This window comes from Pristiophorus japonicus, unplaced genomic scaffold (assembly GCF_044704955.1).
Source record: "Pristiophorus japonicus isolate sPriJap1 unplaced genomic scaffold, sPriJap1.hap1 HAP1_SCAFFOLD_29, whole genome shotgun sequence".
Lineage (NCBI taxonomy): Eukaryota > Metazoa > Chordata > Chondrichthyes > Pristiophoridae > Pristiophorus > Pristiophorus japonicus.
Genome location: NW_027252668.1, coordinates 3,242,265 through 3,255,848, shown reverse-complemented (window position 1 = coordinate 3,255,848; position 13,584 = coordinate 3,242,265). Strand labels below are relative to the sequence as shown.

At 48.2% G+C, this 13,584-nt stretch overlaps 2 protein-coding genes across 2 annotated transcripts in view; one reads left to right on the top strand and one right to left on the bottom strand.

The window, feature by feature from the left end:
• The window catches only part of LOC139248205 (zinc finger protein 23-like), a 114,888-nt gene that overhangs the window by 22,082 nt on the left and 79,222 nt on the right, over positions 1 to 13,584 (top strand). The gene's annotated exons all lie outside the window — the stretch shown is intronic.
• On the bottom strand, positions 4,808 to 11,581 carry LOC139248203 (zinc finger protein 84-like). The gene is made up of 3 exons (XM_070871950.1): positions 11,480 to 11,581; positions 10,635 to 10,723; positions 4,808 to 6,359 (listed from the first exon to the last, which is right to left on the bottom strand). The coding sequence occupies exon 3, from the start codon at positions 6,250 to 6,252 to the stop codon at positions 4,984 to 4,986; it is 1,269 nt and encodes a 422-aa protein (XP_070728051.1). The 5' UTR covers positions 6,253 to 6,359; positions 10,635 to 10,723; positions 11,480 to 11,581; the 3' UTR covers positions 4,808 to 4,983.

Here is a 13,584-nt window from a genome sequence, read left to right as displayed (position 1 = left end):
GGCTTCATAAAAAAAGAGTTCATGTCTCACAATTTTAATTGTATTTTTTGAAAAAGTTACAAAGTTGGTGGATGAGGGAAGCCCAGTAGACATTGTCTACTTAGATTTTCAAAAAGCTTTTGAGAGGATACCACACAAGAAGCTTCTCTGTGAGATGGGAGCCTCTGGTATTAGTGGAAATATAGTGAGCTGGATTCAGATCTGGCTGGCAGGATGCCAGAAAAGAGCAGTGAAAGATGGATTTGGATCTGTTTGGAGACCGGTCACCAGTGGTGTCCCGCAGGGATCAGTGCTTGGACCATTGCTTTTCACTAATTATATTAAGGATCTGGATTTTGGGGTTGGGGGCACAGTTTGCAAATTTGGAAATACGAAGATCTGTGCAAGTGCTGGAACTGTAGAATAGGCTCGTCTGATTCAGTCAGATCTTAAAGTGTTGGGAGTCTGGCCTCATGACTGGAAAATGATGTATAACTTAGATAAGTTCAGTGGCATGCATGTGGGCAGGGCAAATGCTCAACATTCGTAAACCCTCTCGGGAAAGGCATTAAAAATGGTGGAGATAGAAAGAGATTTGGGCATTCTAGTGCATACATCCTTAAAGGTACATGAGCAATGCTGTGCAGCGATAGCTAGAGCAAATAGGGTGTTGGGTGTATCCATAGGACAATGGAGTATAAGACGAGGCGCACTGTTTTGTCCTGATACAATACCTTAGTCAGGCTGCACTTGGAATACTGTGTCCAGTTTTGGTCTCCTCACATGGTGGGTGATATTGAGGCTCTGGAAAAGGTGCAGAAGAGGGCCACTAGACTAATTCCAAGTCTAAAGTATCTTAGTTATCAAGATAGGTTAAAAGAGTTGGGACTCTTTTCCTTAGAGCAGCGTAGACTTAGGGGGATATGATTGAGGTTTATAAGATAATGAACATGAAAGTGTTCCAGCTGACTGTTTATTTCAATGAAGTAGGTTAGGCAGGACCAGGGGCACAAATTTAAGTTGTATAAGGCTACATCTAGGTTAGATGTCAGGAGGTGGTTCTTTTCCCAGAGAATAGTAGACCTCTGCCCTCTCATGTGGTGGATAGACTCACTGAATTCCTTCAAGCAAAAGCTGGATTTGTTTGTGGCTGCGGCGGAGATTAACACTTACAGAAGGTAGGTACTGCAGAGAATTTAATGGCCAGAGTGATCTGCTGAACTAGTTTCGATCGCTTAGATGGGTCGGAGAGGAATTTCCCATATTTTATTTTCCCAAATTGGCCTGGTTTTTTTTCATGTTTTTTTGCCTCTCCCAGGAGATCACATGGATTCGGGTGGAGTGGAGTGTATATGCTGTGATATATCGCAATTGTGTGGGACAGGCTTGATGGACCAGATGGTCTTTCCTTGTCCGTCATTTTTCATATGTATTGAAACACTTCCTCGACACCTTCCTGTCGAAGACTACCAGAGCAAGTACAGCACTGGTTAAATTCAGAGTAAAGCTCCCTCTACACTATCTCATCAGACAATCCCAGGGCAGGTACAGCACAGTTTAGATACAGATAAATCTCAGACCCCAAATTAGAGCCCTCATGCCCCATGGTGACAGGCCCGGGTGAGCAGGGTCACTGGCCGCCATCTTGCACAGGGCGGGATCAGGGCACATGCATGGCCATCTTGGTTCAGGAACAGAGAATGGACGGGGCTTCAGGGTCTCTGTTCCCAACTAGGTCCCAGTGCCCGGGAGATGGAGCATCCTGGGTCACAGGTTTTTCTTCAACTTAGAATCAGAGACTGGTTACAACACGGAAGGAGGCCGTTTTGCCCATCGAGCCCATGCCGGCTATCTGCAAGAGCGTCAGCTAATCCCACTCCATCTACTCTGTCCAGACCCTTAATGATTTTGAATACCTCTGTCAAATCTCCTCTCAATCTTCTCTGCCCTGAGGAGAACAACCCCAGCTTCTCCAGACTATCCACATAACTGAAGTCCCTCATCCCTGAATCATTCTCATAAATCTTTTCTGCACCCTCTCCAAAGCCTTTGCATACTTGCTAAAATGCGGTACCCAGAATTGCTCCATCTCAGTCAACAAGCTCCTCGCTGGAGTGAACTACAGAACCAGTGGGAACCTGTTCAACTTTCGTCGTCTCCAGGCCAGGTCCAAGACCACCCCAACCTCGGTTGTCGAGCTACCATACGCAGATGATGCCTGTGTCTGCGCACACACAGAGGCTGAACTTCCAAATCATAGTCAACGTATTTACTGAGGCATACGAAAGCATGGGCCTTACGGACAAAGGTCCTCCACAAACCTCCCCCTCCGCCACCCAGTCATCAAGGATCCACGGCGCGGTCCTGGACAACGTGGACCATACGGGAACCTCTTATCAACAAGAGCAGACATTGACAACGAGATTCAACACTGCCTCCAGTGCACCAGTGCAGCCTTCGGCCGCCTGAGGAAAAGTGTGTTTGAAGACCAGGCCCTCAAATTTGTGACATAACTCATGGTCTACAAGGCTGTAGTAATACCTGCCCTCCTGTATGTCACAGAGACATGGACCATGTACAGTAGACACCTCAAGTTGCTGGAGAAATACCACCAACGATGTCTCCGCAAGGTCCTACAAAGCCCCTGGGAGGACAGATGCACCAACATTAGCGTCGTCGACCAGGCCAACATTCCTAACACTGAAGCATTGACCACACTTGATCAACTCCGCTGTGCAAGCCATATTGTTCGCATGCCAGACATGAGACTCCCAAAACAAACGCTCTACTCGGAACTCCTTCACGGCAAACGAGCCAAAGGTGGGCAGAGGAAATGTTGCATGGACATCCTCAAAGCCTCCTGGAAAAAGTGCAACATCCCCACCGACACCTGGGAGTCCCTGGTCAAAGACTGCACTAAGTGGAGGAAGTGCATCCGGGAGGGCACTGAGCACCTCGAGTCTCATCGCCGAGAGCACACAGAAATCAAACGCAGGCATGGGAACGGGCGTGCGGCAAACCTGTCACACCCACCCTTTCCCTCAACGACTATCTGTCCCACCTGTGACAGGGACTGTGGTTCTCATATTGGACTGTTCAGCCACCTTAGGATTCATTTTTAGAGTGGAAGCATGTCTGCCTCGATTCAGAGGGGCTGCCTATGATAATGACCCAGAATTGGACACAATATTCCAGTTGAGGCCGAACCAGTATTTTATGCAAGTTCAACATAATATCCACACTTCTGTACTCTATACTTCTATTCATGAAGCCTAGTATCCCATAAGCCTTTCTAACTGCTTTCTCAACCTGCGTTGCCACCTTCAGCGATTGGTGCACATATACTCCTGGGTCTCTCTGTTCATGCACCCCTTTAAAATTGTATTCTTTAGTTTATATTTCCACTCCTCTTTCTTCCTACCAAAATGTATCACTTTTGAACTTTTCTATGTTAAATTTCATCTGCCACATGTCCATCCATTCCACCAGCCTGTATATGTCTTTCAAGATCTATCACTATCCTCCTCACTGTTCACTGTACTTCTAAGTTTTGTGTCATCTGCAAATTTGGAAATTGTGCCCTGTACACCCAAGTCTAAGTCATTAATATAGATCAAAAAAATCAGTGGCCCCAGTACTGACCCCTGGGGAACACCACTTCCTCCAGTCTGAAAAACAACCGTTCACCACTACTCTGTTTGTGTCACTTAGCCACTTTCATATCCATGCTGCACTGTCCCGATTTTGCTGGTATTGGTAACACGCCCAGACTCACTAAACACAAAACCTAGTCTGTTAATCACTTTCAGCTACTGAAAGTACCTCACAGCATCTCTTCTACCTCCAATATGTGAATAGAGCATCACGCCTGCAAACCTTGTATAAGTTTATATCCACTCAGCAAATCTATTTAAGAAAAGCCTGCAGACCGATGACACACTGTTAAGGTGCCAGTGTGCTGCTGGTTTGCTCGGCATTTTGCCTGTAATGGACTCTGTATTTTGGTCTCTGTATTTAAGGAAGGATATACTTGCATTGGAGGCTGTTCAGTGAAGGTTCACTAGGTTGATTCCAGAGATGAGGGGGTTGACTCATCAAGAAAGGTTGAGCCTATACAAATTGGAGTTCAGAAGAATGAGAGGTGATCTTATCAAAACATATAAGATGACGAGGGGGCTCAATAAGGTGGATGCAGAGAGGATATTTCCACTCATACGGGAAACTAAAACTAGGGGACATAGTCTTAGAATAAGGGGCCACCCAATTAAAATTGAGGTGATGAATTTCTTCTCTGATGGGTGTAAATCTATGGAATTCTCTGCCCAAGAGAGCTGTGGAGGCTGGGTCTTTGAATATATTTAAGGCAGAGATAGACAGATTTTTGAGTGATAAGGGAGTAAAAGGTTATGGGGAGCGGGCAGGGAAGTGGAGCTGAGTCCATGATCAGATCAGCCATGGTCTTATTGAATGGCGGAGCAGGCCTGAGGGGCCAAATGGCCTACTCCTGCTCCTATTTCTTATGTTCTAACTGAACATTTCTCCCAGTGTAACCTTGTCTGTAATGAAATGTGTCTTTTAATAAGCCTCAGGTCCTTGCTCATGTCTGCTGTAGATTCCGGAGATGAGGGGGGTCGACTTATGACGATAGGTTGGGCCTATACACATTTGAGTTCAGAGGAATGAAGTGATCTTAGTGTGGCCCTGAAGGAGTGTGTCCAGGCTGAAATTCTGTTCCCCCTGTATGATCCTCCCTCCAGATTGTCCTTTCTCAGCTCCAGCCAGGTGATGCTAAACATTCAGGTGGGAAAGACAAAAATCCACAGCAATGTGTTGAAAGCAACACTAATTTATGTGTCGATATATCAAATATTAAATTCCAGTCGAGCTACAGGAGTTATTAACATTAGCGTTACAAGAGATATAAACCCCAACTGTCAGAATGAACACAATTCAGTCCAGGATGTGATTAACAGCAGCAATAACAGCAGAATCCAACCCCTGCAGTCACTTGTGAACTCGCTGGTGGCTCAGCAGGTTGGATGATCGAATGAATCCCTTCCCACACTCTGAGCAGGTGAACGGCCTCTCCCCAGTGTGAATTCGCTGGTGTCTCAGCAGGTGGGCTGACCGAGTGAATCCCATCCCACATTCAGAGCAGCTGAACGGCCTCTCCCCTGTGTGAATTCGCTGGTGTCTCAGCAGGTGGTATGACAGAGTGAATCCCTTCCCACACTCTGAGCAGGTGAACGGCCTCTCCCCAGTGTGAAGTCGCTGGTGTATCAGCAGGTGCTGTTTGCTTTTAAAACTCTTCTCACAGTCAGAACATTTAAAAGGCCTCTCCCCAGTGTGAACTCGCTGGTGTGTCAGGAGTTGCTGTTTGCTTTTAAAACTCTTCTCACAGTTAGAACATTTAAAAGGTCTCTCCTCAGTGTGAACTCGCTGGTGTCTCAGCAGGGCGAATAACTGAGTGAATCCCTTCCCACAGTCGGAGCAGGAGAACGGTCTTTCCCCAGTGTGAACTTGCTGGTGTATCAGCAGGCTGGATGATACAGTGAAACCCTTCCCACACTCCACGCAGGTGAACGGCCTCTCCCCAGTGTGAACTTGCTGGTGTGTCAGCAGGCTGGATGACTGAGTGAATCTCTTCCCACACTCGGAGCAGGTGAACGGCCTCTCCCCAGTGTGAACTCGCTGGTGTGTCAGGAGTTGCTGTTTGCTTTTAAAACTCTTCTCACAGTCAGAACATTTAAAAGGTCTCTCCCCAGTGTGAACTCGCTGGTCTCTCAGTAGGGCGGATAACTGAATGAATCCCTTCCCACAGTCGGAGCAGGTGAACGGCCTCTCCCCAGTGGGAACTTGCTGGTGTGTCAGCAGGTGGGATGATGCAGTGAATCCCTTCCCACAGTCGGAGCAGGTGAACGGACTCTCCCGAGTGTTAACTCGCTGGTGTGTCAGCAGGCTGGATGATACAGTGAATCCCTTCCCACACTCCGTGCAGATGAACAGCCTCTCCCCAGTGGGAACTTGCTGGTGTGTCAGCAGGTGGGATGATGCAGTGAATCCCTTCCCACAGTCGGAGCAGGTAAATGGCTGGTGCATTTTCAGCTGGGACGGGTAGTTGAATAGTTTCCCACAGTCCTCACATTTACATGGTTTCTCCCCAATGTGACTGCGCTTGTGTCTCTCCAGGTTGGATGATTGGCTGAAGCCTTGTCCACACACAGAGCACGTGTACCGTTTCTCCCCACTGTGAACGGTGCCTTCTGCTTCCATGGTCAAAAGCTGATGATATTCCGGTCCCGATGTATCGAGTGACTGTCAGATCTTGAAGTGATGTTTGGTTTGAGCTTCCAGTCTACAAATCCTCCCCTTTTAATACCCTATAAAGTGAATTTCAAACAGGAAAAAGGGAGTGTGAGAGAGAACCCACAAAAACACAAAGGCAGTTTGTGAAATTGAGCTTGATGAATCTGGTCATTTGTGGGGCCAGCACTAGAAAAAAGTGACAATGAAAGCTGCCGGATTGTCATAAAAACACATCTGGGTCACGACTGTCCTTCAGGGAAGGGAACCCACCTCCCGTGACAGTCCCACATGGGAAATTGTTGGTCCCACTGTGCCCAGAAGTACTGGGGGTGAAACCCAGCAGCTTCTCCCTCCTCCCCACTCCAGCTCAAACTGATGCAACGAACAGACCCACACAGGAGGTCAGGGAGAGACTTCCACATCCAGCGCCCTCCCTGATAGAGCAACTAGGAATTGCTGGGCCTGCTGCATAAATGCAAGTGGTGTGCGGGTGGCACTGCCCCCGGAGTTTGCTGGTGCCAGGCTTGGCGGCTCTGACTCGGGGCCTGAGAGCTGCACTGGGTGTTGCCCGGGGCCCGAGAGCTGCACTGGGTGTTTCCCGGGGCCCGAGAGCTGCACTGGGTGTTGCCCGGGGCCCGAGAGCTGCACTGGGTGTTGCCCGGGGCCCGAGAGCTGCACTGGGTGTTGCCCGGGGCCCGAGAGCTGCACTGGGTGTTGCCCGGGGCCCGAGAGCTGCACTGGGTGTTGCCCGGGGCCCGAGAGCTGCACTGGGTGTTGCCCGGGGCCCGAGAGCTGCACTGGGTGTTGCCCGGGGCCCGAGAGCTGCACTGGGTGTTGCCCGGGGCCCGAGAGCTGCACTGGGTGTTGCCCGGGGCCCGAGAGCTGCACTGGGTGTTGCCCGGGGCCCGAGAGCTGCACTGGGTGTTGCCCGGGGCCCGAGAGCTGCACTGGGTGTTGCCCGGGGCCCGAGAGCTGCACTGGGTGTTGCCCGGGGCCCGAGAGCTGCACTGCGTGTTGCTCGGGGCCCGAGAGCTGCACTGCGTGTTGCCCGGGGCCCGAGAGCTGCACTGGGTGTTGCCCGGGGCCCCGAGAGCTGCACTGGGTGTTGCCCGGGGCCCGAGAGCTGCACTGGGTGTTGCCCGGGGCCCGAGAGCTGCACTGGGTGTTGCCCGGGGCCCGAGAGCTGCACTGGGTGTTGCCCGGGGCCCGAGAGCTGCACTGGGTGTTGCCCGGGGCCCGAGAGCTGCACTGGGTGTTGCCCGGGGCCCGAGAGCCGCACTCGGTGAAAAAACAGGCAGACAAAAAGCAGGAAATTGTCGACCAATTAGCCTTCCATCTGTTGTTGGGAAAATGTTGGGAGTCCATTATTAAAGAAGCAGTAGCAGGACATTTGGAAAAGCAAAATTCGGTCAGGCAGAGTCAGCAAGGATTAATGATGGGGAAATTAAGTTTGACAAATTTGCTGGAATTCTTTGAGCATGTAATGAACAGGGAGGATAAAGTGGATGTGGTGTAATTGGACATCCAGAAGGTATTTGACAAGGTGCCACATAAAAGGTTACTGCACAAGATAAAAGTTCACGGGGTTGGGGGTAATATATTAGCATGGATTGAGGATTGGCTAACTAACAGAAAACAGAGAGTCGGGATAAATGGTTCATTCTCAGGTTGGCAATCAGTAACTAGTGGGGTGCCACAGGGATCAGTGCTGGGACCCCAACTATTTACAATCTATATTAACGACTTGGAAGAAGGGACTGAGTGCAACGTAGCCAAGTTTGCTGATGATACAAAGATGGGAGGAAAAGCAATGTGTGAGGAGGACACAAAGAATATGCAAAAGGACACAGTTAGGCTCAGTGAGTGGGCAAAAATTTGGCAGATGGAGTATAATGTTGGAAAATGTGAGGTCATGCACTTTGGCAGAAAAAAAATCAAAGAGCAAGTTATTATTTAAATGGAGAAAGATTGCAAAGTGCTGCAGTACAGCGGGACCTGGGGGTACTTGTGCATGAAACACAAAAGGTTAGTATGCAGGTGAAGCAAGTGATCAGGAAGGCCAATGGAATCTTGACCTTTATTGCAAAGGGGCTGGAGTATAAAAGCAGGGAAGTCTTGCTACAGTTATACAGGTTACAGGTTATTGGTGAGGCCACACCTGGAATACTGCGTGCAGTTTTGGTTTCCATATTTATGAAAGGATATAGTTGCTTTGGAGGCAGTTCAGAGAAGGTTCATTAGGTTGATTCCAGAGATGAAGGGATTGACTTATGAGAAGAGGTTGGGCCTCCACTCATTGGAATTCAGAAGAATGAATGAGAGGTGATTTATCGAAATGTATAAGATTATGAGGGGGCTTGACAAGGTGGATGCAGAGAGAATGTTTTCACTGATAGGGGGGACTAGAACTAGGAGGCATAATCTTAGAATAAGGGGCTACCCATTTAAAACTGAGATGAGAAGAAATTTCTTCTCTCAGAGGGTGGTAAATCTGTGGAATTCACTGCCTCAGCGAGCTGTGGAAGCTGGGATATTGAATATATTTAAGATCGAGATAGACAGTTTATTCACCGATAAGGGAATAAGAGGTTATGGGGAGCAGGCATTGAATTGGGCCTGAGTCCATGATTTGGATCAGTCATGATCGTATTAAATGGCGGAGCAGGCTCGAGGGGCCGTATGGCCGACTCCTGCTCCTATTTTTTATGTTCTTATTTTCTTATATTGTGGGTGTCTGGTATATGAATGTGGATTGACTCTGTATCTGCCCATCTCTGGTATGTGGATGAGCATTTTACTGTGTGTGTCAGTTTCTAATACGAGAGTGTGGGTTTTATCCTGTACCTGTCAATTTCTGGTAATTGCCTGTGGGTTTCATTCTGCATCTTTCCATTCCTGGTGTGTGAGTGTGTGTGTTTTGTGCTCTATCTGTCCATCTCTGTTACGTGAATGTGAGCTCTACTTCATACCCGTCATTCTCCAGTATGTTAGTATTGTTTTACTGTGTACCACCAATTCCTGATAGGGTATTCGTTTTACTTTCTGTCAATTTTTGTTATGGAGGTGAGTGTTTATGCTGAATCTGTCAGTCTCTGGTAAATGAGTCTGAGTTTCACTCTGTATCTATCTGTCTCTGGTATGTGAGTGTGGGCCTTTCTCTGTATCTCTCCATTTCTGTTATGGGAGTCTGGGTTTTATTCTGTACCTGTCAAGTTCTGATATGTGATTGTGGGCCTTACTCTACACCTGCCAGTTTCTGCTTAATTGAGTGGGCTTTTCTTTGTACCTGTCAGTTTCTGCTATGGAAGAGATGTCTTTACTCTGTACCTGTCAAGTACTGATAAGTGAGTATGGCATTTCACTGTGTCTGTCAATTTATGTTATGGGAATGTAGATTTTAATGTCAGCCTCTGATATGTGAGTGTGGGTTTTATACTGTATCCTCAGTCTCTGATGTGCGAGTGTGTGTATTATTCTGTACCTGTCAGGTTTTGGTATGTGTGTTGAGGTTTAATCTGTGCCTCTAAGTTTCTGCTATGTTGGTCTGGGTTTAATCTGTACCTATTTGTTCCTGCTACTTGATTGTGTGTCTTAGTCTGTACCTGTCAGTTCCTGCTGTGAGAGTGTGGAATTTACTCTGTATCTGGTATGTGAATGTGAGGATCAATTTTACTTTTTACCTATATTTCTCTGATATGGGAGTGAAGATTTTGCCTTCTACCTTCATTTTTCTGGTGTGTGCATGTGGGTTTTACTCTGCCCCTATCAGTTTCTGCGATGCAAGTACCAATTTTACTTACTGCCTTTCAGTTTTTGGATATGTGCACATGGGATTTACACTTTACCTGTCACTCTCTGGTGTGCAAGTGCGGATTTTATTCTGTTACTGTCACTTTCATGTATGTGTGTGTGTGTTGTATACTGTATGTGTCAGTCTATGGTACAGGAATGTGGGTTTTATTCTGCACCTGTCATCTTCTGGTATGTTCTGGGGGTTAAATACTGAATCCGTCAGATTCTGAAACTTGAATATGGCTTTTGCTCTGTACCCATCAGCTTCTGATATGAGAGTACGATTTATACTATCTATTTGTTATTTGTTCCGATAGGGGTTTTATTCTCTACCTGACAGTTTCTGGCAAGTGAGTGTGGGTGTTTAATGTACCTGCCAGTGTGATCGGTTTCAATGGTGAAACAGCATCTGATTCTACTGCTCCATGTGGCTGCAAAATTCACAATGTCACTCTGCCATTTCGGATCACTGTGGGACTGACTGATTCTGCTGCCTGTGATAATAGGATTGAGGCCAGTTCTGTTTCCCTACGCTCTGTGAGTGATAATGTACTTACTGTGTGGGAGAAGGAGTTGCCTGAACTGTTCCTCGTGTTCCGGGTGGAGGAAAGCTCTCATTTGTTCTGGCTGGTTGAAGAATATTGCTCTGAGAATAATCATACAAGAACAATATTAGTCACAAGATGCAGGTGAAGATTATGATGGATCTTAGAGAAGAACAATGTATCTCTCGATCACCAGCAACACGGTTCTGGAGAACTCAATGCACCAGACAATATAACCAGTTTTAAAATATTTTCTCCCACACTCCTCTCCTGCAATAGATGCACTTTGTGAAACTCCTCACATCCTCACAGCCAGGTTATGTTTCCACTGTTCACTGTCCACGAACAACAGACACGGTGAGATTGGAACTGAATCAGGAACATTCACTACTGATTTGGGGAAAGAAAGCAGCAACGATTTGAAAGAGCGAGGTGATTTACTTTCTCTGTTATCTTACACTGTCCACACACAGCCCGAGAATGGCCTCTCCCTTCCCCCACTCACTCCATGCTCCGGAACTAGTTCCTGCTCCACTCTGCCTCTGACAAACAAACAGCCCCCGACGGAACTAAACCAGGAACGTTCAGTCCTGGTTAGGAGAGAGAAAGCAGCAATGATTGTAAACAGCAGATTCTGCCCATTCTGTCTCCCTTCCCCCTGGACACACACTGTCCACACACAGCCCGAGAATGGCCTCTCCCTTCCCCCACGCACTGACACTGGTTCTTGCTCCACACCGCCCCTTACACACAGCCCCTGAACTCTCCCCGGACTCAGTGCCGGTCTCTGAGCCCATCTGCGGACACGCTCCCAAAGCGCTGCGCTGCTGTAAGGAGGCTGCTGCTTGTTGCCTTACCCCGGGGCCGCGTGCTCTCCATTTCCGGTTGTTTGAAACCATCTTCTTCCGCTCACTGAGTGAATGGTGATCACAGGCAGGACTGGAGGAGGGGAGGGCGCATGCGCTCTTCTGCACACTGGGAATCGACACAGGGGGTGGGGCTGAGCCGCGCATGCGCAGCTCTGCAATAATTCAGCCTGTAAAAATCAAAGTGTACTTTTCCCAATTTACTTTTATCAGAATCTGAACAAAGGAACTGGGCCTGGGGGGAAAGGACAGAGAATGATTAAAGCTGGGAGCCTTGTCCCCTGGAGATGCTCAATTTGGGATCATTCCGTGCAGGGTGTTTACATAACATAAGAACATAAGAATTAGGAACATGAGTGGGCCATCTGGCCCCTCGAGCCTGCTCCGCCATTCAAAAAGATCATGGCTGATCTGGCTGTGGACTCAGTCCACTTACCCGCCCGCTCCCCGTAACCCTTCTATTCCCTTATTGGTTAAAAATCTATCTATCTGTGATTTGAATACATTCAATGAGCTAGTCTCAACTGCTTCCTTGGGCAGAGATTTCCACAGATTCACAACCCTCTGGGAGAAGAAATTCCTTCTCAACTCGGTTTTAAATTGGCTCCCCCGTATTTTGAGGCTGTGCCCCCTAGTTCTAGTCTCCCCGACCAGTGGAAACAACCTCTCCGCCTCTATCTTGTCTATCCCTTTCATTATTTTAAATGTTTCTATAAGATCACCCCTCATCCTTCTGAACTCCAACGAGTAAAGAACCAGTCTGCTCAATCTGTCATCATAAGGTAACCCCCTCGTCTCCAGAATCAGCCTCGTGAATCGTCTCTGTACTCTCTCCAAGGCTAGTATATCTTTCCTTAAGTAAGGTGACCAAAACTGCACGCAGTACTCCAGATGGGGCCTCACCAATACCCTATACAGTTGCAGCAGGACCTCCCTGCTTTTGTACTCCATCCCTCTCACAATGAAGGCCAGCATTCCATTCGCCTTCCTGATTACCTGCTGCACCTGCAAACTAACCTTTCCAGATGCCCCCTCAGAGTTGTTCATGTTGCACAACTAATCATTCTGAGTGTAAGCCTCATGGCGCAACGGTAACGCGTCTCACTACAGATCAGAAGGTTGCGTGTTCAAACCACCTGGGGGTCACTGTTCTTTCAGAATTAATATTTTACCCAAAAAGAGTTTCATGCACAAGGACCAATGGTGGAGCTTTGGAGGCATGGCCTAATGAGTTGGAGCCGTGAGCAGTGAGAGAAGGAGCTGCTGCTTTTGCTCCTGTCTGGGAGGCCTTTGAGAGCCCTGAGACCAGACCAGGAAGGAAGGGGCTTCATTACCATTCATCCAGAGTGAGAGGAGGAGAGCAGAAGACTGCAACAACTTGATTAATTCTACAAAGAGTTGGAGAGAGGGGGAAAAAAGAACAACTTACCAGTGTGGAAGGAGGGAAAGACTTCTTCAGCCAAAGGTGGGTGTGTTTTGGTGCATTCCCCAAAAAGACTTTGTTGTATCGGTGGGGGGAGGAAAGAAGACCAATCGAGGGCCGGAACATTGCGGGGGGTGTGTGTGTGTGTGTGGAAGTATGTGTGGGGGTCTTGCCTACAGCTAGGCCCACACACCACTGAAGCACCCCTCCCCCATTGCCTAGCCTGGGATAGCTGGAGCTACCAGGCTGAAGAAACTCAATCACCCTAATTAACATCGTTGGGAGTGTGTACCTGTGTGGCTCCAGCTGCCCCAGGCGAAGACATCTTCTCCCCCCACCCGAAGACCACCCCAAAGACTGTTTTGTTTGACATCTGGGGAGTGCACCCACCCATCGCTGTGAGGGGAGACCTGCCCTCGCAGCTTCCCTCCTTCCCAACCCCTCCCTCTATCTCTCTCTCTCTGTCTCTCCCCTCTCTCTCTGAGAGCCCTTTCCTCCTAATTTCTTTAAAAAAACCCAATTAAGACAACTGAGCAGAGGGAGCAAGGCCCCTCCCCAATTGCCAACTAGGGGAGAGGTGTGCCTCTTTCAGAGCTCCTCTGCTCATACATTCAAACGAGGCCAATTTAAGACCATTAAGGCCTGTGACTTTGGGGTGGGTGTAGCCCTTAAA